Source organism: Xiphophorus couchianus, chromosome 11 (genome assembly GCF_001444195.1).
Source record: "Xiphophorus couchianus chromosome 11, X_couchianus-1.0, whole genome shotgun sequence".
In the NCBI taxonomy this organism is placed as follows: domain Eukaryota; kingdom Metazoa; phylum Chordata; class Actinopteri; order Cyprinodontiformes; family Poeciliidae; genus Xiphophorus; species Xiphophorus couchianus.
In genome coordinates this window covers 14,133,021-14,156,629 of record NC_040238.1, presented here as the reverse complement: position 1 = coordinate 14,156,629, position 23,609 = coordinate 14,133,021, and the positions used below count along the sequence as shown (strand labels likewise).

Below are 23,609 nucleotides of genomic sequence, written 5' to 3'. Positions count from 1 at the left end.
CATTTTTAATTTAATCCCTGTAACTTCTGAAAGCATCTTTAGCTCTGATTGTCTGCTGACATTTGACCCAATTGGTGGACCCTTCGCAGTCCAGGTCCAGCTGGTTCTGATGTTTTCTCTTCAGTCTGCAGCTCAGGGATCAGAACCAGCCGGTTCTGGTCCGGCTGAAGCCCAGCGGGAAGACAGAACCAACGCTGGGAGAAACTGGGGCTGAGCAGAGAGCAACTTCAAGCCAAACGGAAAGAAAGAGGGAAAAGTTTAAAATAGATTTATTAAGAAACGTTTGGTTTATTACCAAACATAAGAAATAAAGATAGTTTAACTGAAACCATCATAAGAGTTGATTAATTTAACAAAGAACCACCTGAATACAGCCAGCATACAGCTGACTGGGATTCATTTCACTGATGATAATAATAACAATAAGCTAAGAGTTATGATATAAAGAGTCTTCAGAGATAATCTGGATCTGTAGGATTTCACTCTGTCAGATAAACCCAGCAGACCCTGGTTAAATCTTTTTGATTCCTGGATTAAATGGGATTATTTCATCCCAACACGTTTTAGTTGTTTCTGCTCTGGTGTTATTAGTCTTCAGCTTATTATAATGTATCCGTTTCTTGTCCCGGTTTAAACTTTTAGACAATTAGTTTTTTGTTTTTTTTCACAGTTTTGAATCTGATCCAGAGTTAGCGGTTAACACTTATTTAATGATTAAATATTTTATATTTTGCAGATTATTGAACAGACCTAGTACTTTGTACCTACCTGAAACTGATTAAACCTGTGGATCTGCTGGACTTTGAGGATTTTTACTGTTTATTTTTATTAAAGGTGAAGAACATCAGGAAGAACCAACGTGACGCAAACAGATCCCATTTCCACTTGTGTGTTTGTTCTGGTGAGCCTGTAGATAAAGTCTGCAGGGACAAGGTGTGTGTGTGTGTGTCGGGGTGTATGTGTGTGTGTGAGGGGTGGGGGGGCGTGTGTGTGTGTGTGCTCTTACACACATAAAGTTAATATTTAGTGTCGGCTGTCAAATGGATCACAAAGTGTTGGAGGGAGCAGAGAGAGAGGAGACGTTCTGCTGCTTCTGCCTTCTGACCGGATCGCTTAGATTCACTCATCTTCATCTTCATCATCAACTTCCTCCTCATCGTCTTCCTCCATGTCGGTTCTTCCTCGGGGGGTCAGAATGCTCCAGCAGGTCTGGAGGCTGAAGGGAGTCGTGGTTCTGGTCTGCAGCCCGTTTCTGCTGCTGCCGCTGGCGTTCAGCACCACGGTGAGACAAACTAACCAGCCTAACTAACCAACCAGTGGAGACCTTAATCTATCATTACACTAACCAGAATAATTAAACCAGGATCTCAAACTGCTGAGTGTAAGCAAACTAATTTAATTACCAGGACATATATAGTGGTATAACCACTAATTTCACCAGCTTAGTTAATCAATACACTAACCAGTTCTAGCTAAACAATAAGGTTTTAACTAAACAGAAAGAGACTAAGTGGTTAACTTTAATGACCTGATAGCTTTTACCAACCAGTTCACTCACTGGTTTGAATAACTAGGACACTGACCAGTCTAATGAGACAGAACTCTATCTTGTATTATTGAACTGCAGAACAGTAGAGTCAACCAACCAGCTAGGTAAGCAGATAATCTAACTACTAACCAGCTGAATGTGGTGATATCTTACTCCACTATGAGAAATATTCATAGTCTAGATTTCTGAAAGGTAACCAGTAGGTGAACCAGTCACTGGCCCAGTAATGGAACAATTGGTTACTAGAAATAAAGGCTTTATATTACCAACCAGTAGTCTAGTTTACATACCAGTTAGCAGGAACTTCTCTAACCAGTATGAATAAATGGTTCAACCAGAACACACAGTAAAACCTTTACTAACTGGTTTAAACTACTGGTTAATGTTGGTCAGTTCAACCAGTCATTAGATGTTCATTAAAAACCTAAAACTACCACAGTTGAGTGTAGATTAACAACAGCACTAGTCTAAGTCACCAGTTTAGTTTGTTGTTGTCTGATGGTTCTGACTGGTTTAATTGGTCAGTTTGAAAAACATGGACGAGTCGGAGCAAAACCCAGAACTTCTGGCTGGTTGGAGTCCTTAGAGTGGGCCATGATGCAGGAGCAGCTTCATCTGATGATGATGATGACGATGACGATGACGATGATGATGATGATGATGATGATGATGGTGGTGGTTATTATGGTGAAAATGACAACAATGGCGACAATGATCGTATCGCTCTGTGACTGCCCGTTTCTGCAGGAGGCGTCTCGTTATCAGTTACCTGTGTTGATGTGCCGCTCCTGCTTGTTTGAACAGCAACTTTTGTTCACAACTTCTTGTTACTGATTGACGAACGTAGAGAAATCTGTTAATCAGGTCAGGAGATTCCTGGAAGAAAAAAAAAAACAGAAACAAAAATCCAAAAATGAAAAAATGATGAGGTGAGAAAAACATCCGTTGTCCTGGAGACCAGAAGCCTCGTCACGGCTGAGAGGAACACGATGAACCTGACAAGAAAAACTTCCTGGTGCTGTTGGAAATCATCTGCTGTCCATCCTAATCACAGAAATCTCAAACATTTCAGATAAGTTTAGTCAGATTATGATCTGTTAGAGAAGGAGGAGGACCACATTATGAGTGTTGGACCAGACAGCAGTTCAATGGGCAGAGACAAGGCTGGATCACCACATCTTCTGGGAAATGGAGGATCATACTTCCGACATCATAAAATAACCGAGAATGACATATATACTCAGGAGAGAAGTAAGAACAACCACAGATACCCAGCATAGCCACTAGGTGGCAGTAACTAGGGCACACTCTGTCTTAGGTGGAGCACCACTGATGAGAAAAAAGAGGAGTTTAGGTCCGAATGGAGACAAGAAACGTTTTTCTATCAGGAACATAACCTACAGATTACTGGGTGATGACTCAGATTAATTTAAGGAACATTTGAATCCATCTCTGCTTTATTTCAGCTGCCTGTTTGTCTGTGCAGCTCCAGGCCAGCTGGTTCTGAACGGTTCCATGCTGGTCCTCTGTGTGAGTAAAGGTTAATGAAAGCAGTGAAGGTGTGTTTGGACTGAGTCTGCAACTCCAAAGCTTCACACCTCATTTCACCTCATCGTCATGCATGTCTTTCCCTCAAGTTTCCGACTGCAGCCGTGCATTTCCGCACAAAACGGAAAAAAAACCAACATGATTCAGACTTAATGTCACAAAACGAAATTCATCTAAAATTCATCCCGACAGAGAAAACCTTACTGCTCTCTTCAGGGATTTTGTTTGGGAATTAACCTGAGCACAAACTTGGGAACTGATGTGAAATCATTGAGGATGAACAAATCAACACCACAGAGACTAAAAAATACTGAAATCGAGTTTAAAGCAAACACAAAACTAGATGAATGAACTGAATGAGGCTCAGGAGGAGGGATTGCTGCAAGGCAACGACTCGATCCACTCTGCTGGACTTGACAACACCATCACCATCAAACTGTTCTCCATAGATTCCCACTGGCTGGTTGACGTCTGGTCCGGTTCTCCCAGGTTGGATCCGTCTCCATTGGCAGTGTGTTCCTCACTATGTGGGCGTGAAAACGTTGCGGGCCACGTAGGAGCTGTGGTCAACGATCAATGATGTCATCTAGTTTGTCTACCACCAGGAAACAGTTTCTCCAAAATCTCCAGGTAGAGTTGTTCCTTGCTAGTTGCTCTGTCTAGTTGACGCTTTCTGAGATCTTCTGCCACAGTTGATAAAACGTTTGGACCTCAAGGTTGGACCAGGTTGGAATCATTTGTTTGCAGCTCTCCATTTCACCAGCTGCTATGGTCTCATTGCGTAAACAGTGGTTCAGATGTTGTTGACGTAAATGCACAGGCCAGTCAATGAAGGCCGTCTTCTGTCAGTCTAATCACCTGTGCGCCACACCTCACCAGGTCCAGCTCGTACCCCCCTGAGGTGATTCCACAAACCGGGAAAGAACAGCGCAAGATCTGCTAACGGAGACGAATCGGGCCGGGGCAGACTGGGTCAGAACCAGTTAAAGGCTCTCTAGTAGAGAAGCATTTTGATAACCATAATCTGGGATGCAATTGATGTTGAATCTGTCTGTATGTTTGGATTGAATGGAGTTTCTATTTCTGTACATCAGCTGGTTCTGTTTGTCCCAGCCTCTGATGAACACTGGAATACTGAAGTCCCAGCTGTCTCTGTGTGCAGGAAGCAGCCTGTGCGTATGTCATCGCCCTCATGGCGGTGTATTGGTGCACGGAGGTTCTACCGCTGGCGGTGACGGCGCTGCTGCCCACCATCCTGTTCCCGGCGCTCGGCATCATGGAGTCCAGAGACGTAAGAGTAGACACACTCCACACCCCCGAGGCTCTGCGGTGTCCGTGTTGTTGTCATCTCACCTGTACGATGTGAACTCAGGTGTGCATGCAGTACCTGAAGGACACCAACATGCTGTTTGTGGGGGGGCTGATGGTGGCTGTGGCTGTGGAGCACTGGAACCTCCACAAACGGATCGCACTCAGAGTTCTGCTGCTGGTCGGAGTCCGGCCTGCCCTGTGAGTCTTGAGGTTCAAGGGTGTCTGAGGGGGGCTTTTGGGTCAAAGATCACCTGTTTAATATTAACGATAGCAACATTAGCAATTAATGTTTCTGTATGGGTAAAACCCATTTTCCTCCATTTCTTCAGATTGATGCTGGGGTTCATGGGGGTGACGGCCTTCCTGTCGATGTGGATCAGCAACACAGCCACAACCGCCATGATGGTCCCCATCGTACAGGCCGTCCTCGATCAGCTCCTTGGCAATAGGAAAAATGTTGGCGCTGCCGTGGAGATGGTGAAGATCCAGAGCAGGACTGTGTCTGTGCAGCAGGAGTATCAGCAGAAGACCATCACCATCGAGGAAATGGCTGACCCAAACATCCCAAACAAAGGTACAACACAGTCCATCCGACTGATTCTGGCGTCGCAGCCTGTCCCGGCCTCCTGGATCTTCCAGTCAGTTCATATTTCAACTGATGTGATCAATTCTTTTCTAGATCTCAACCTATCAACTAATCATAGTCCATCAGAGGAAGTCATCAGCCCAGAAGACACCAAGGCACCTAAGCAGGAGGTGATATCTGGGCATCCGATAGCCAATCAGGAGGTTATCAAACCAACACCCCAGGACAAGACTCCGTCAGACACCAGCAGTCCAGGTGAGTTTGAACAGTTATGAGTGCATGGGTACCAGGGCCAGGATGGTTCCCTTCACCGGCTGCTGCACTGAACGGTTCTCTATAAACAAAGTGATCAAATTCATTTCAAATCAAGTCATTTCATCTGTTAACACAGATTCAAAGTTGAGGTACTTTATAAAGAGGAAAGACTGAAACAGATCATTACTGAACTGGTCAAAGTGACACCAAGGCTCTTCACATTAATGCTGAAGGTCAGGTTAATTCCCTGCAGCTGGGTTGTAAATGCTTCTGCCCAAAAGTAACAAATTCTGCCTTGTCTGATTTAAAAGGAGAAAATTAACTCCTAACTGTCTGGATTCATCAGGATTTAACAGTAAATAAAACAGAGTACCATCAGCGTATGGATAGACGTGGTGCAGATACAGAGCCCTGTGGCACTCCATGACTATCTGCTGTGTGAGAGAGGTTCATCATCTTCATACATGTCATTACCCTGAAAATATCACACCCTTGAGTAGCAACTATTGTCCCACTTTTAAATATCAGGTGTTTTCTCGTATTTTTTCAAAAAACCTCAAAGCTTGAGGAGCACCACCACTAAAGATAGACTGAATCCCAACAATAAGGTTTTAAACAAAGTCTCCTTACATTCTCACAAGATGAGTTAAATGGAGAAAGTAATCTTTGTCATCAATGAGAGCTTATCCAGAGCAGAAGGTCATGACCTCTGCCGGTTTTCAAAGCCTTTGAAACAGACCAACCAGTGAATACTTTCTATATCAGAGGACTTACACATAAAGGAGCCGATTCTTTTGGTGATCATGTTGCTGTAGCAGGTCAAACAAGGAGCCATGAGAAACGTCTATAATGTCGGACTCTTTGTGCTCAGTGGTTCTGACGGTGGAGACCAGCCGCGCTGCACATCAGCTGGAGCTGGAGGAGCTGAGTGATGAAGATGAGGAGAAGAAGAGGATGAGCAAAGGTCTTCTTCTTTCTGTGTGCTACGCTGCCAGCATCGGAGGCATCGCCACCCTGACAGGAACTGGGCCCAACCTAGTTCTGATCGGACAGATGAGCCAGTAAGAACCGACACTAAACCCAACCTCAGACCTGACCAGAACCAGAGGTTTTAGTCCAGGTGTTGCTGCTGTATTGACCAGCTGCTAGTTACTGTAGATACACAACTAGCTCCAGTTTTCCATCACTAGTCATTGAGTAGCTTTAATAAGCTGAAGCAGAACCTGCTGACCCAAAAGCCACTGATGGAGGATCAGTCAAAGTTCTTTCAGGGAACGGACTCCACTGGGATCTCCACATTAAGGCAGTTTCATCTTCCCAGCAGCTGATTGTCTGATTTCTGTCTTCTTTGCAGACTGTTTCCTCAGAACGGCGACGTGATCAACTTTGCGTCATGGTTCGTGTTTGCCTTCCCCACCATGTTGATGATGCTGACGCTCGCCTGGTTCTGGTTGCAGTTCCTCTTCATCGGCTGGAAGTTAGTCTCTCCTCCACAGCAGAGACAGACGGCTCGTCTTGGCCGCAGATCCCTGAACTCGTTCTGTTGTTTCCTCTGAAGCCTGAAGAAGACCTGGGGCTGCGGCTCGGCCCAGTCCCACAAGGAGAAGGCCGCGTACGACGCACTCAGAGAGGAGCACAGGCGGCTGGGACCCATGAGTTACGGCGAGATCAGCGTCCTGGCACTCTTCGTCCTCATGGTGGTGCTGTGGTTCACAAGGGACCCTCGCTTCATGGACGGCTGGGCCACCCACGTCTTCAACGCCAAAGCAGAGTGAGTAGTTGTGGAGTTGAGCCAAGTGAAGATGGTTTATAGTGGAGCATTAGCTAAACTTAGGGCTTTGTATCAAACTGGTCCTGGGTTGAAATCTCAAAGATCTTTCAGTCTGGATCCTGTTCAAAGTGGAAATGCATGGCTCATTTCTAAAGCAACATGGACGGAGTTCTAGATGCATGAGTCCTGCAAACAGAACCGAGCCTAGCATGATCCTTTAGCTTACATCTGATTAGTAAACCGTCTCCATAAGGTCTTCTTCACACCTCCTAGTCCCCCTAACCCTAGTCTACAGTCCATTGAGGCAAAGCTCTACAGGTCGGTGTTCACTGGGCTAAGCTAGTGCCCACTAGGGTCCACTAGTGTTCTCTAGGGTCCATAAAGTGTAAAACATGAATAAAGGTCAGCGGAATGAATGAATCCAAACTGATCTCGCCTCAGGCCAAAAGCGTCCTGAACAAACAGGAACCAGAGGTGCAGAACAAACACGGGAAACGTGTCCGCGGTTTCAACCACCGACTTTGTCCCGTGACGCTGGACTGGCTTAGATCACCTGCACGGCTCGGCTGACTGCAGATCAAAGGCCAATTTTATGCACTTCAGTAGGACACAAAGTCTGACATGAAACATTAAACTGAGCATTACTGTAAAAGAAATATTCCTCAGTGAAAGGATGGACCACCAGGACCTTAGAGACAACCAGGAGACAACTAGGAGACACTGGACTTGGACTGTTGAATTTAAAAACAAGTTGTTCTAGTTTCAGCTGCCAGACCTAAGATTCCTTCAGTTCAGCCAAATATCAGAAGCAAAAAGGCCAAATACCAGAAAATGAAGGCTGATGAGAGGAGGACATCCTACAGCTTTAAAGCTCACAATATCTCCCCAGGTCAGGGTCAAACGTGAGGCAGCAGGACATGATGCAAACAAACTGTCAGAGGACAAAGTCCACAAACTGTCCAAATTGTCCAACAACATCAGAGGACACAGCAAAGACCCTGATAAAAAATTTTTAAAAACATCTAAAAGAAGCTTTGGAGAAGAATAACATTACAGAGGACAGAAAGTGCTAAGCCCGGACAGGTCCAGGGTCTAAACTCCAGAACTCTGAAAACCTGCAGTGTGAAGTCTTTAAATCTCACTGTTTGATGTTGAACAAAAGTCTTCACACCTGGGAACTTTTCCAACTTTTGTCTCATTTAACTGCACAGATTGTATGACGCGCTCAGGGGCCAGCATCTTATTGGTCTACCTGGTGGGAAGGTTTGTTGAGCAACTCTGAGCAGAACTGGAAGATATTGGGGAAATTCCTGTAAGTTGGAGCCGATGCCCAGCGGTGGGACCCAGCAGTGGGACCCAGCAGGGTCCGTCGGATCAGAACCGTTCAGCTGCAGGTCGTACAAACAGACGGGTCAGATTCCCCCTCTGCTGGACCTGCTGTGACCTTCAGCTGAGGAAACAGCAGCAGGGTCCTGCATGTCCACTCCTGACATCGTTCTGCTCAGAGACAAGGAGTCGTCTGATTGGTTCAGATGTTCAGAGCTCAAATCACTAACCAGGTTATCCTCCAGCCGTGAGTCCAGATGTCTGGTATCACCCCAACCTGCTGCGGAACCACAATAACATCAAGTTCATTCCAACTGCTCAGTGGTTCTGGGGTTAAAGGTCAAACATTAGGTCACAGGAAAGAATCTGAATCTGAACAACCCCTGATCCAGTTTCCATTTCTCATGACTGTATCATCATCTCAACATTAGTGTGCAAAATATTCACATGCCAAAGGAGCATTTGGAGTGCAGTAATGCAGAAGTCACACAAGTTTGAACCGGAAGTGATTCGAACCACTGAACCGCCATCTAGGTAGGCAAGTGCAGCGCAGAGAGCAGATGGACCATGGGTTTGAGACTAAGAGAAAGTAGAGAACTCAAAAACTGTCGTTGAGTAATAGTTGTAATTACTTACATAGTTCATAAATAGGATAGGAAAAAGGCGAGAGCTAGTTCTAAGCCTGTGGCTCGTTCATTGTTTCCATAGCAACTCCACAGCAACTACCATGACAGCTAGTTACGGATACCATAACTAGCTTGGTAACTAGCATTACCAAGATGGCAGCCACAAAGTTCCTTGCAGTGTGACATCACATGAGAACTAAGCAGTGATATATTTTACAAGTTCTGGATCGTGATGCTCTGCTAATATTGATCCCACCTCACCAACACTGATATCTAGTGTTTTATATCTAGCGAAACCCGACCAGAACCAGGGCTGCTCCAGATTCCAGTCACTTCAATGAGCTGAACTGAGACCTTTTATTCAAGAATGGAAGCGGTTAGCGCGGCCCATATTTGGAGGCCTTGAGTCCTCGACACGGCCGTCGCGGGTTCGGCTCCCGGACCCGACAATATTTGCCGCATCTCATCCCCCCTCTTCTTCCCCATTTCCTGTCAGCCCACTGTCATATAAGGGACACTAGAGCCCACAAAAGACCCCGTGGAGGGGTAAAAAAAAAAAAAGAATGGAAGCCTTGTAGAGGTCAGGGGTCAAAAGGAGAGACGCTGCCACGTGGAGACGGTGTGGACATGTCCCGGTATGGACCGGGTCGCTGAGTGTGTGCAAACAGTTGGGCCATTCACAAACCCAGCATGTCGGGTCCATGAAGTTCAGACTGCAGCTGATCAGGAGATCAGAGACATTTCCCACATTGACAAAAGCCCGGTTCTGCTGGGTTCTGTGTGTGTCAAAATCTGCAGCAGATTGACTACAAGCTGTGTGTGTTTGCTTGGTTCAGTCTGGTTCTGTAGGGTTCTGTGAGTTCAGTCCGGTTCTGTGCGTCTCCGCAGGTTCGTCACCGACGCCACCGTCTCGTTGTTCGTCGCCATCTTGTTGTTCGTCCTTCCCTCCGAGCCGCCGCGCTGCCTCTGCTTCTGGCGGCGCTCCGACTCCGGTAAAACTCGCTCAGTATACACTTCCTGGGATTCACACGCAGTTAGAGCTGTTTCTCCTCCAATCAGAGAGCCAGCTGTCCCGAGGCCCCGCCTCGCCGCTGCTCACCTGGCAGGTGACCCATGACAAGATGCCCTGGAACATCGTCCTCCTGCTGGGGGGCGGCTTCGCTCTGGCTAAAGGCAGCGAGGTGAACTTGACTTTTCCACAAAAGATTTGGAGTTACATTCCAGAGGAAATTCAGTGACCAGGCAGAGATACACTGCAGTTTAAATTCCTGAGTCATGACCTCATCATGTTGTAGTCTAATTACTTTCCAGAACAGCGAGGCTTCTGGGAGGAATCAAGTCTGTTTCCGTGTTTACAGGTGTCCGGTCTTTCCCGCTGGCTCGGCGCTCAGATGACGCCGCTGCACTCCATCCCACCGTGGGCCATCGCCATCATCCTCTGCCTCCTCATCGCCACCTTCACGGAGTGCGCTAGCAATGTTGCCACGGCAACGCTCTTCCTGCCCATCCTTGCCTCCATGGTAACAGTTGCAGGTCTAAGCATGATGACAACAGCTGGTTGTGGTTGGCGCAGAGTAAAAGCAGGTTTTGTTTTGTGTTCTGGTCCAGTCCCAGTCCATCAGCCTGAACCCGCTGTACGTCATGATACCCTGCACACTCAGCGCCTCCTTCGCCTTCATGCTGCCCGTGGCCACGCCCCCCAACGCCATCGTCTTCTCCTCTGGCTTCCTCAAAGTGTCCGACATGGTGAGTGCCCCCCCCCCCCGTCTGTGAAAGAAAAGGAAGATCCACAATGATAACCTGCTGTTGTGCTGCACAGGCTAAAACCGGCGTGGTGATGAACATCATCGGGATCGGCTGCATCACTCTGGCCATCAACAGCTGGGGGCGCGTCCTGTTTTCCCTGGACTCTTACCCCTTGTGGGCCAACATCACTTCCCCGGTGTAGAACCCACAACCTCTTGCCAGCCGGGATCCTCCAGTCCTGAGCCTCTAGGCACAGAGTTCTCTGAAAACCGCTCCCAGCTTTCCTTCATCTACACGGTTCAGAGGGAATTCAGGACTTTTCCTCGTCTAATGGTTGTTTATGTACGGCAGAGTGGAGGGGTTCAGAATACTGTGCGGTGAATGCTTCCTTATCACAGGAGGCTGCATCCGATCTGAATCCAACTGCTGAATAATGACAGGCTGGCACCAAGCAACCAGGTCCAGCAACTGAGCAACCAGCACTGGCAAATAAGAAGGAAGCTACTCACTAGTGTTAGCTTTGGAGGGATTGGTCACCAGTTAGATTGATTTCTTTCTTTGCTGTCCATTGGTACGGATAGACTGGTGTTAGAATTGAATAGCCTAGCATTAGCATTCAATAGGTTGGATATTATATGCCAACAGTTTCCTTGATAAAATATATAAAAATGTAAGAAAGGGGTGACCAGCCTTTGTATGCTAGCTGTTTGCCTATTTAAGGCTAATGCTAGCTTCTCCAAAGCTAATTCTAGCCAAACTGTACTAATAGACAGCAGAGGTAGTAGTAGGCTAGATGACCAGCCTAAACATGCTAGTCACCAGCCTCTAAAAAGCTAACGCTAGCAGTCTCCTTTTCATCAACCAGTGTTGGTTGCTCAGATACCGCTGCCAGCCTATCATTAATCAGATCAGTAGCTAGTTTCTGAATGGATAAAGCCTCCTGAGATAAGAAAGTAGTCCCCGCTGGGTGAAAAATGGTTTCAGATTTGTCTCTACAGCATGGAGTTTCATGAAGCTACATGGAGGCTCAGATCATTTGTTTTCTCACCATCATCACCATCTGACGAAGGCTCTCAGTCTGAGGTAGTTTGGACATTTAGGGTCATGGAGCAAATGGAGCAGATCTCATTGGTCAACAGTTGTGAGGTGGAACTGCAGTCAGCAGGGAAATTAGTCTCTTCCTGATGGGAAGGTCCAAACGTGCCAGATTACACTGGATTACACTGGATTATACAGGGATTACACAGACTTTCATCAGCATGGCTGAATGTTTGTACACACAGATCCAGTTTACATACGGAAATATAGAATCAAACCAGTTCAACCAGGAATTTAAATTTCATTTGGAGTTGTTAACTGAAGAAAGATGAAAAAAACATGAAAAGACCCAATAAAAGGACTAGCAGAACAGAGCTAACAGAATCGGGTTCTGTTAGCTCAAATAGTTCCGATTAACGTCCAAACAGGACATGATTTCCTCTTTCATTAAATCACAAACCTTTGTCACTTCCTGACAGATTTCCTAAAAGCCCCACAAAGCATCATGTTTCCCACCAACATCTTGGTGGGTGTTGGTGCAGGTTGCTGCAGAAGCAAACCAAACCAAAGGTTACCATGGTAACAATGACAAGTGTGAGGAAGAGGTTTAATTGGGTTTAAGTGTTTCTTTGTTTTGGGGGTTTTCTATTTTTTAATTTACAGTCAGTAAACAGAAGAAACTCACAGATTTAATGCAGTTGATGAACTCTGCACTGGAGCTGCTCTGTGTTAGTACATATAAATATTTATAGATACTTTATTATGTACATACTGTACATGTATGTAATCTGCAGAGTTTTCTATCGTCATGTTGCCAACAGTTTTATATGTGAAAAAAGTTCATCTGTAAATAAACGTGACACAATTCACTCTTTGTTTGTCATGTTGTTGTTTCATCCAAACAGCGTTCAGAACATCCACAGACTGTGTTTTATAATAATCTAGTTAAAGAATATAAAAAATCATGCAGCTGCTAATCTCTGCTCAGCACTTGTTAAGACTGAATGTCTTCTAGGTTATTCAGCCGATGACACAGCATGTATCATTGGCTGAAAACTATTTCAGTTTGGTATAATAATAGGTAGTTAGACATGTTGTTTTCTATCATTCTTATACTTTCACAAGTTGATTTTAAACTTTTCAAGGATGTGCTCCAAACGTCTTAATACCTGATTCCACAGAACACCTTCAGGGGTCTGAAGGAATCCATTTCTCGATGGGTCGGGGCAGGAAAAGTGGGACAAACACATCATTAGGTAGGTGGCCATGATATTTTAATACTTTTCATAAAAAATTACTGACTGAGAAAACACATTCAGAAAGTTCTTTAACTTCAGTCCTTCCTTGCTTTCCGTTTCTCATCCCAGTTCAGCTCTCTGTGGCTGTTAAATGTCTCCATCTGGTGTCCAGACACCGAACAACACCAGCCGTAAACTGAAATAAAAAGTCGTGGAGACACGACGGTTATATCGATGAATGTTTGATGGCGGACAGCTAACCCCAACAAAGATCAACTCTCTGAGTATTAAAATCTCTATTTGCCAGCTTTTTGGTCAGACTACATTTTTTATTTCCGTAACCTGGTCAGAGAATCCGTGTTGCCATGGAAACTGGTTAGTGGACGTTGTTGTTATCTTCCGTTGTGAGAGCAGGCTAAGAAGCTAATTGTTTAGATCATTTCATCATTATTAAAAACAATGAAAGGGTAAAATACGTTGCGCCGGTGGTTAAGGAATCCTGTAAAGTTTTATTATTCAGTGTTTTTAGTTAGCTAGAAGAGTTTTATGTGGAATAAAAATAAACCAGCCTTAAAATGATTTTTTTTTTTAAACGGAGTCTGGTGGAGAGAGCAGGATCTGACGGTTAAATAGATAATTTACTGGTTGTTGCTGCTGGGTCAGGTTCTGTTCTGTTCTGTCCTCCAGACGACCAGGCTAAGAACCGGTTCCAGTCCGAACTGGAGTTCGTCCAGTGTTTGGCCAACCCGAACTACCTGAACTGTAAGTGACCCGGTTTCAGTCCACAAGTGGAGCAATAAAGGAACATTTCACCTGTTTAACCAAAATACTGGTTTATTCTGAGCAGAACCTGAACCAAACCCAAACTGATTCATCTGGAAGAGAATCAAAAACTTTTTATATGATCTGGATGAGTTCCAGTTCCTGCAGAATCCCAGTCAGAACCGTTTGGGTTTCACCAGACTGGCCTGTAGTAACCATTAGTCAGTGCTGGATCCTTTCTGAGTCAGAACCAGGTAGGTTCTGTTCAGAACTAACTGGAGCCACATAACACAGAGAGCGTGGGGGTTTGTGGAGCCGGTTCTGCTTTAGAACCCATCCGTCTGCGGCTGACCGGGTTCTTGTGTTTGTGTTGCAGTTCTGGCCCAGAGAGGGTTCCTGAGAGACCGACCCTTCATCAACTACCTCAAGTATCTCCTGTACTGGAAGGAACCCGAATACGCCAAGTTCCTCAAGTAAGCCCCGCACCAGAACCTCTGACCTGGGTCCGGTTGATTCATCAGAACCCGCTCCACAGTGGAACCATGACCTCCGATCCAAACCGGGTCAGAACTCTGGGAAGGTTCTTCAGACCTGTTCGGGTTTTAGATCCAATTCAATCAGCAGTTCTACTGAAACAGTTCAGATTCTGAGTTTAAATGTTGGTTCTGGAGAACCAGAATTAGGCCGGATCCGGATTCTAGTGAGGGAATCATCCAGAGAGGTTCTGGATGACCCGGTTTGGGTCAGAGGGTAGAACCTAAACCTGAACCCCGTCCGACCCTGATAGAGGTTTATGGACTCTGATGGATTCACACAAGTCTTCTTCCTCTAGTTCTACTTTACTTAATTCTTCCTCCTCTAGATCTTCAACATCTAGGTATTGTTCTATTTGTGTTCTTTATCTAGTGGTTCTTCTAGTTCTTCACTTAGTTGGTGTAGTTCTTCTAGTTTCTGTAGTTTTTCTTCTTCTCTCAGTGGATGGTCCAGGTGTTCACATCCCCCTCCCCCTGCAGGTACCCTCACTGCCTCCACATGCTGGAGCTGCTGCAGTACGAACACTTCAGGAAGGAGCTGGTCAACGCTCAGTGCGCCAAGTTCATCGATGAGCAGCAGCTGCTGCACTGGCAGCATTACTCCAGGAAACGCACGCGGCTGCAGCAGGCGCTGGCCGAGCAGCAGCAGGCGCCGCAGCAGCCGCCGCAGCACGGCAACGCCTCCGCCAAATGACGGACATCGTCTGTGGACGGACGCTGACCGGGTCAGAACCGGCTGGAGACTTGACTGGGACAGAGCTGCAGCAAGCTGAAGGTTTCCTGGCCTGCTGCAGCAGTTTGTGTTTACTTCATGTTTCTGCGGCCTTTCTTCTTCTTTTCTAATAAAATGTTTGGGTTCGGTTTGTTTCCTGGAGATGCTGCAGCGCTGGAAACGCGGTCAGACCAACGCTCAGCTCTGTCTGATGAGAACAGAGATTCAGTTTAAGACTTTATCATCCCGAACAGAAATAAAGTATTTTCATAACTCAGATCATGCAAATATCTTCAGAGTGAAGCTGAATGAGTTATTGCAAAAGGAACAAACATGTTTATGACTTCATTTTGGCCCACATAAAAGGAAATAACTTATTATATCCCTTAACATTCAAAACATAATTTAAAATGTGAAAAACAATAAAGTAAAATGTCTTTTTGAAATATGATCAGTAACAGTAAATGTGTTTTATTGGGACCTTTATTGCGAAGGGTTCAGACCGGAAGTTCTTCTGTTACTTCTTGAACGCGGGGAACCATTCTCTCTGTTGAAAAATTTGGTATGTATTAATGAGAGAAGGGGTACAAGAATCAATGTTAAAACGGGGAAGGAATCAGATATAGATCTAACAATTGTATCGAATGATATAGCGGGTATCTGTGAGTGGTCAGTTGACAAGGAAACTACAATAGGTAGTGATCATTATCCTATAACTATAAGGGTAGGAATAATTGGAAATAATTTTAAAAACAGAGGGGAAAGATTTAACTTTAATAAGGCTGATTGGAGTAAGTTTAGATATGTGAGTGAAATGTATTTAGATAAGGTAGACTTTAATAAGCATATAAATGAAGTAAATGCAAATATTACAGAGATAATAATGGAAGCTGCAGAGAATTCTATTAAAAAGTCAGGGAGTATTAATGATAAGAAAAAGGTGCCATGGTGGACAAGTGAGTGTAAGGACGCAATTAAATTAAGAAATAAAGCCTTAAAGGTATTAAAATGTAACCCAATATATTTGAACTTAATTGATTATAAAAGGAAGCAAGCAGTAGTAAGGAAGATTATTAAAAAAGCTAAGAGAGATTATTGGAGAAATTTTTGTAGTACAATAGGAAGAGATACAAAAATTGAGAAGATTTGGAAAGTAATTAAAAAAATGAATGGAATTAAAAAAGAGTTTGATTATCCTGTATTAAAAATTGAGGATGTAGATATAATTAGGGATGAGGATAAAGCTGAGGTGTTGGCAAGAGTATTTAGTAAGATACATAGTACTAATAACATTAGCGAAGAGGGAAGAAAGGGAAGAGAAAATACTGTTATTAAGTATAAAACTTTAATGGAGAATGAGGAAGATACAAATAATTTTTTGAATGTGGAGTTTACCAAAGTGGAATTAAACGGAGTTCTTAAAAAGACCAAAAATACAGCGCCAGGTAAAGATAAAATTTGGTATAGAATGATAAATCAACTAAGTGATAAGTCAAAAATGATAATATTGAAATTATTTAATAAAATCTGGGAGGAGGGGAAATTACCAGAGTTATGGAAGGAATCTATAATTGTACCAATAGCTAAACCAGGAAAAGATCATTCAAAAACAGATAGTTACAGGCCAATAGCATTAACTTCAAACTTATGCAAAATAATGGAAAAAATGATTAATAATAGGTTAGTGTATTATTTGAATAAAAAGGGTTTTATTTCTAATTATCAAAGTGGTTTTCGGAAAGGGAGGAGCACTAATGATGCAACATTATGTCTTGAGCATGAAATCAGAAGAGCTCAAGTAAACAAGGAAAGTGTAGTGGCTGTGTTTTTCGATATTGAAAAAGCATATGATATGATGTGGGTAGAGGGTTTATTGATTAAATTATACAAATTGGGGATCAAAGGAAAGATATATGAATGGATTAAAGACTTTTTAACAAACAGAAAATTACAGGTAAGAATAGGTGAGGTTGTTTCAGATAAATATGTAGTGGAAAATGGTACGCCACAGGGAAGTATTATTAGTCCATTATTGTTTTCTGTTATGATAAATGACATATTTGAAAATATTGGAAAAGACATGGGCTGTTCACTCTTTGCAGATGATGGAGCTATTTGGAAAAGAGGGAAGAATATAGAGTTTATAGTTAAAAAAATACAAAAGGTTATTATAGATATAGAGTTGTGGGCATTGAAATGGGGGTTTAAATTCTCAGTGGACAAAACGAAGGTAATTATATTTTCAAAAAAACCCAAAAAAACAAATAAGGTTATAGAATTAAAATTATATAATCAGAAAATTGAACAGGTAAAGAGTATAAAATTTTTAGGTTTGTGGTTTGATGAGAAATTAAAGTGGAATATTCACATCCAAAAGATTGTTGATAAATGTAAGAGAAAATTGAATATATTAAGATGTTTGGTGGGTAGTGATTGGGGAGCAGGGAGAAAAACCTTAAAGCAGCTTTATACGGGGATAATTAGAGCTGATCTTGATTATGGGTGCTTAGTGTACGGTTCAGCAGCTAAAACTCACTTAGATAGATTAGACAGGATTCAACATCAAGCACTGAGAGTATGTACCGGAGCATTCAAAACAACACCAACAGCAACATTAGAAGTAGAAATGGGAGAAATGCCACTAGATCTAAGGAGAACTTCATTAGGAATAAATTATTGGCTAAATTTGATGGGCAATAAATGTGGACATCCAACTCGGGAAATTTTAAAATCATGTTGGGAAAAGGAAAAGAAAGAGATGAAGAGTTATGGATGGAAAATTGAAAAGGAAGTGAAGGAACTTAAAGTGGACACTCTGGAAATTAGTCAAACAGATCCAATATCAGTTATACCACCGTGGATTTTACCAGAAGCTATAGTTGATTTAACAATATTGGTAAAAAAACATGATAAGTCAAATGTTGCAGAAAGGTATGCAGTGCAATCACATTTAAATAATTACTATAGACATGTCCAAATTTACACAGATGCATCAAAAATCGACGGAAAAATAGGAATAGCATGTACAATTCCAGATTTCAAAGTGTATATAGGGAAGAGAATCACAGACGGGCTATCAATTTATACAGGAGAAATGTTAGCAATACTTTTGGCTTTACAATGGATTGAGGAAGTAAAGCCTTTACAAGCAATAATTTGTTCAGATTCGAGCTCAGCTTTGCTAAGCATAAAATATAATAATACGGACAGTAGGATGGACATTTTATTAGAAATATATCATAATCTATTTAGAATACAACATTTGGGATTAGTAGTTGCATTTGTGTGGGTTCCAGCACATATAGGGATAGTAGGAAACGAGAAGGCTGATATAACGGCAAAGAAGGCAATACATAATCCTATTAGTTTTACAGTTAGGATGAGTAAATCGGAAGGGAAAAGTAAAGTCAAAGAAGAGATGTTGAAAATATGGCAGAGAAGGTGGGATAAAGGGTTAACAGGAAGGTGGTTTTATAAAATTCAGGTGGCTGTAGGAAAGAAAAGAATAGGAAGAAGGAATAGGAAAGAGGAAAGAATAATAACAAGGTTAAGGTTTGGTCATACAGGGCTTAATTATTCACTTTTTAAAATACAAAAGCATAAAACTGGAAAGTGTGATTATTGTGAGAAGTCTGAAACAATAGAGCATGTTATTTTAGAGTGTTGTAAGTATGAAGAAGAGAGAAGATGCATGCTGAGAGAGTGTGTAGGTATTAAAGAAAGGTTTAATTTAATAGAATTTTTGAGGAGAGATCTCGGGAGTAGACATATTCAAATAATTATTCGGTATCTTAAAAAAACAAAGCTATTTCATAGGATATGAGTAGAGCAAGTTGGGTGTGAATGTGTAAAGAATATCAAAGAGGGGTATATAAAGCTATAAGCAAGTTGGATAATATAAGCAGGTGTGTATGTGTAGGGGTATGTTTAATCAGGAGTTAATGGAGGGAAAAGGTAGAAAGTGCAAGTTTATAGACCATCTCGAACCACACTCCATACCGGTAAGTGGCGGTAATGCTACTGTAAGTTTGTTGCCAACCGCCAATAAAAACCAAGAAGAAGAAGAAGATTCTCTCTGTAACACTCCAGCTTCCGTTATCTACCTTCCGGTGTTGTGAAGTGAATCGCGTCCCTGTAGAAACGCGCCTTCCGTCTTCAGGTAAGTAGAGCAGCAGCGGAACCAAGCCAGACATTCCACTCGGTACCGGATGATTTTATCGATCATTACTGATCAACATGACTCTGATCACCGACTATAGATACTTTAAAGCGCTTAGCGCATCGCTGTTATCAGGCTAGCTACAGGATGGCTACAGGCTAGTTACAAAGTTTGGAGGGTTCGCTTATGGGGTGCGAAGTTGGCATTATCCTCCTGTTGTCTTTGGGCAGATTTTGGCGCAGCTTTGATTCTGTTTTTAGATGTTCTGGTTCTGTTTTTCTGCTGATTCGTGTTCTGTGCATTAAAGTTGATCGGTTCTGTGAATCAGTGACCCTGTGGTGTCATCGGTCTTGTCTTCCCGAGGACAAAGTCCAAACTGGGTCCTGTCAGTTGAGTGCGGTTATGAAACCAACCGATGTCCTGTTGAGTAATAAAAAAGTTAACAAATAAAAGTTCTGTATCAATAATGTCACATTTTTCCATTCCAAATAAAATAACCTTATTTATTATATTTTTTTAAATAAACATTCTTGTACAACAACAATCCAAAAGAAAAACTTCACTCGCCACCCCTGATGTGTTAGCTTCCGCTAAATATCATGTTGGTATAGCGGTTTAGCCTTAGCTTACACTAAACATTATGTTGTCATAGTGTCTTAGCATTAGCTTAGACTAATTATCATGCTGGTATAGCATGTTAGCGTTAGCTTACACAAAACATCATGCTGACTTAATTCTCTAGTATTAGCTTATACTAAATATGTTGATTTGGCACTTTAGCATTAGCTTATGCTAAATATGCTGGTTAAGCCATTTAGCATTAGCAGAACTAATGTTTGTGATTAGTGCTTTAGAGCTAGCACAGCTAGCTTTTTGGTTAGCAGTGCCCACCACTGGATATAAGCAATAATCAGCGGGGCTGTATGTACATATTTGAACCTGTGAGGATCAAAGACAATCCTGAAGCAGGATAACATCCCAGAATAAGTCTCCATGGCAACGGAGGTGTTGTGGACCCTTCCTGGATCTTTAATGTGGGAATGTTTCTGTCCAGGTAGGTCCTCTGGACCTCCAGACCGGAACCACAGGATGCTGCAGCGGGTAGCGGTGGTTGGAGCGGGAGCAGCCGGACTCTGTGCAGCTCGCCACATCCTGACCCGCCCCGCCAGCTTTGCCCCCCCAGTGGTGTTTGAGGTCAGTGGGAATGTGGGGGGGACCTGGTGCTATGAGGAGCGAATCGGGACATACCCCAACGGGAGACCGGTGCTCAGCAGTATGTACAGGGACCTCAGGTAAGGTCACCTGTCTGCCAGAAGGGGGAGCAGCTGACTCCTCATGAGTTGTGACCCAGTTCTGGTTTTCAAACAGAACCAACCTGCCCAAAGAGGTGATGATGTTCCCTGACTTCCCCTTTGATCCTGAGCTGAGCAGCTTCCTGTCCCACCAGGAGGTCCAGCGGTACCTGGAGAGGTACTGTGAGAACTTCCGGATCCGGCCTCACATCCGGGTGAGTCTTCCCACTGATCCCGGAGTCCGGTAACCGTCCCAGTCAAGATAACCGATTTATCCTCCATCACCAGTTTGACACAGCCGTGGAAAACGTTACGCCTGTTTCCACGACAGCAGAGAACGGGGAGAGCAAGATCACATGGGAAGTGACATCATTAGACTCAACGGGTCATCAGAAAACGGAGACATTTGATGCAGTGTTCATCTGTTCAGGGTGCGTAGCGGGTTGCTACCATGGTATCATATGGCATGATAATGAAGTAAAAAGATGAAGCATGTTTTCATTTTGGCTATAAACTCTGTTAGCTTCAACAAACCCAGTCAGAGTATTGGCTCACCTCTGTTGGTTCTGCTGGGTCTCTCTGGCTGATCCAGTGTAACGTTGAGCTCTTTGGACTGTCGTCATGAATTTGCCTCAAGCCATCATGCGAAGGTGGCGCTGGGCAATAGAGGTCGCCATAGAGGCCATCAACATGACATGAGTCTCTAACACGATCCTTGATTCTGCACCTGATAAGGGTCACTGACATTGACGATCGCTTCGGTTTCTACTCTCCTCCTAATGACACATTGTGGGTATCAACGCAATCGAATTTATCACTTAGCGTTAGCCTTTGCTAAATACTGTGTTGGTTTAATAATTTAGCATTAGCTTCCGCTAAATGTTGTGTTGGTGGAAAGCTTCAGCTTATCATTTTCCAACCACAGGATTTCAGGGACACCTGATGGTTCCTGTAATTCTTGTACAGCTTAAAAACAGAATGTTATTCTGCCTCCTGCCACCGGGGGTCACTGTTGCTCCAATCTAATGCCTCAAAGGTATAATGTCTGTATCCTCAGGCATTACTCAGACCCACACATCCCAAACATCCCGGGGATACAGAACTTTAAAGGTACCGTGTTTCTCTGAGTCAGGGATGGCAGCAGGTCACACAGAGTAAAGACTTTTGATAAACGCTGTGTGTCTTCAGGAACGGTTCTCCACAGTCACTCGTACCGCTTCGCCGAGCCATTCTCGGGTCAGAGGGTGGTGGTTCTAGGAGCTAAAGCTTCCGGACTGGACATTTCCATTGAGCTGGTCAAGGCTGGAGCCAAGGTACCATCAGAGTTAATTAAAACTATGAACCATTTTTAACTTGGGATTCTCCAGAACTAACCATGTCCTCCGATGACATCAGAGCCCAAATCAATGAATGAGAAAGTGTTTTCTCTGCAGGTGACTCTGAGTCACCGGAACCCTCCGCTGACCGTTCCTCTTCCTCCCGGGATCCAGCAGGCGAGCTGCGTGGTGGCGGTCCAGGACGACGGAACCATCCGCCTCCAAGTGAGCCCGTCCTGCAGAACCAACCACTTTGGTTCCGGTTCTGGTTCCAGAACCTCAGAATGTTTCATGTTGAGGTGAAACCTCCCTCTGAGTGGTTCAAATGTTTCCCTCAGGATGGCTCCGTATGTCAGGCCGACGTTCTGATTTTCTGCACTGGGTACAACTTCAGCTACCCGTTCCTGGACCCGGCCCGGCTGGGTCTAGAGATCCAGAACCATGTGGTGTCCCCTCTGTACCGCTACATGATGCCTCCCGCCTTCCCTTCACTGATCTTCATCGGCATCTGTAAAATCATCTGCCCCTTCCCCAACTTCGACTGCCAGGTGAGCCACAGCATCCGCCGGTGAAGAACCTTGGGGAGCGGTCTCAGATGGTTCTGGTCTCCTTAGGTCCAGTTCGCCCTGGCGGTGCTGGACGGGTCGGTCGCCATGCCGCCTCAGGAGCAGATGGAGGAAGTGGTGCGGAGGGAGCACCAGAGGAAACTGGAGGCCGGGGTCCAGCACCACCACTTGCTGAAGTTGGACCAGGACCAATGGGAATACTGCGACACTCTGGCCGGTTCCGCCGGCTTCCCGCCTCTCCAGCCGGCAGTTCGCAGCCTCTATGAGGAGGTCTGGAGGCAGAGACAGGTTCACCCAGAAAACTACCGGGAGTTCAACTACAGGCTGGTGAGCGCCACCCGGTGGGAGCAGATCAGCTGATCAGGAGGTCCAGCAGATTCTACTGAGACCCGGAGAACCTCTCTAGCTTGTCTGCAATTCTGGCGCCATCTGCTGGTCAAGACCCGGAACTACCCCTGTGACTCTTTAGCTCTGGAGTTCCCAGACCTTACCATGCCATGGCTCCCCAAACAGAAACCCAAAACATGTCGAGAAACATCGACTTGCAGAATGTTTTTCTCACTTTTACTCACTATTCAATAATTACTACATTAATGTATCATAAATTATTAGGTTATTAGTGTTTCTCTGCAGGAGTTTCCTGAAGGAACCAGCTGCTGGACCGTTCCTTCAGTTTGTTTCTGGTTAGAAACTTTTCCATTTTGCTGCTATGCTAGCTTAAGCAGCAAAGCACCTTAACGAATCAGTGAGATGAGCATGACGAATACAATTTTAATAATGTTTTAAGAACTTTTAGAATTATGATTTTAAAACAGATTAGATCATAATTTTTTATCATCTAAAAAATTATAATTAAAAATTTCTTATGTTTAAGATTCAATCTTGGATCCATATTTCTGAGACCAGCTAGCGCCTCCCGGTGGCCCAACATGGGGCTGCAGCCTCCACTGTGAAAAAACACTCTCACTCATGTGGCACTTTAAACACTGATTATCATCATAATTATCTTAGTCTTACATCATTATCATCACTGTATAAAATGATTTCCATTAATCTGTATTGATGGCATAAATAAAGTTTATTCTGTAAAATTGGTCGTGCAGATGAGTTTATTTTATGTTATCAAATGATTGTTTTATTTTTATTTCACTATCAGTTTCAAATTGCAACTTTTAACTCACAGTAAATGAACATTAATTCAAAGTGAATTAATTTTCATTTACTAATATTGAATAATGATTAATGGCAGATTGATAATAAATGAATAAACTAATA

The 23,609-nt window shown here is 43.8% G+C and overlaps 3 protein-coding genes across 5 annotated transcripts; all 3 read left to right on the top strand.

Moving 5' to 3' along the window:
* The first annotated feature begins 1,034 nt into the window (after positions 1-1,034).
* On the top strand, positions 1,035-12,625 carry slc13a5a (solute carrier family 13 member 5a). Its single transcript, XM_028031543.1, has 13 exons — positions 1,035-1,282; positions 4,260-4,388; positions 4,470-4,606; positions 4,738-4,982; positions 5,088-5,249; positions 6,121-6,310; positions 6,604-6,726; positions 6,808-7,020; positions 9,861-9,964; positions 10,032-10,153; positions 10,331-10,492; positions 10,581-10,718; positions 10,792-12,625. The coding sequence occupies exons 1-13, from the start codon at positions 1,169-1,171 to the stop codon at positions 10,918-10,920; spliced, it is 1,968 nt and encodes a 655-aa protein (XP_027887344.1). The 5' UTR covers positions 1,035-1,168; the 3' UTR covers positions 10,921-12,625.
* Positions 12,626-13,169: 544 nt separating this feature from the next.
* Positions 13,170-15,452, top strand: med31 (mediator complex subunit 31). The gene is made up of 4 exons (XM_028032543.1): positions 13,170-13,369; positions 13,682-13,756; positions 14,133-14,229; positions 14,770-15,452. The coding sequence occupies exons 1-4, from the start codon at positions 13,360-13,362 to the stop codon at positions 14,981-14,983; spliced, it is 396 nt and encodes a 131-aa protein (XP_027888344.1). The 5' UTR covers positions 13,170-13,359; the 3' UTR covers positions 14,984-15,452.
* Positions 15,453-19,072: 3,620 nt separating this feature from the next.
* LOC114153777 (flavin-containing monooxygenase FMO GS-OX5) lies at positions 19,073-23,428 on the top strand. Of its 3 annotated transcripts, none has more exons than XM_028032531.1 (9): positions 19,073-19,202; positions 20,215-20,452; positions 20,529-20,667; positions 20,741-20,883; positions 21,510-21,562; positions 21,641-21,765; positions 21,886-21,993; positions 22,107-22,316; positions 22,383-23,428. In XM_028032531.1, exons 2-9 carry the CDS (start codon positions 20,250-20,252, stop codon positions 22,692-22,694), a joined length of 1,293 nt encoding a protein of 430 aa, XP_027888332.1. In that variant the 5' UTR covers positions 19,073-19,202; positions 20,215-20,249; the 3' UTR covers positions 22,695-23,428. The 3 variants fall into 3 exon arrangements, with proteins under 3 accessions (XP_027888332.1, XP_027888330.1, XP_027888331.1); XM_028032530.1 differs by having other exon boundaries at positions 19,075-19,160; XM_028032529.1 differs by having other exon boundaries at positions 19,073-20,452.
* Positions 23,429-23,609: the final 181 nt, after the last annotated feature.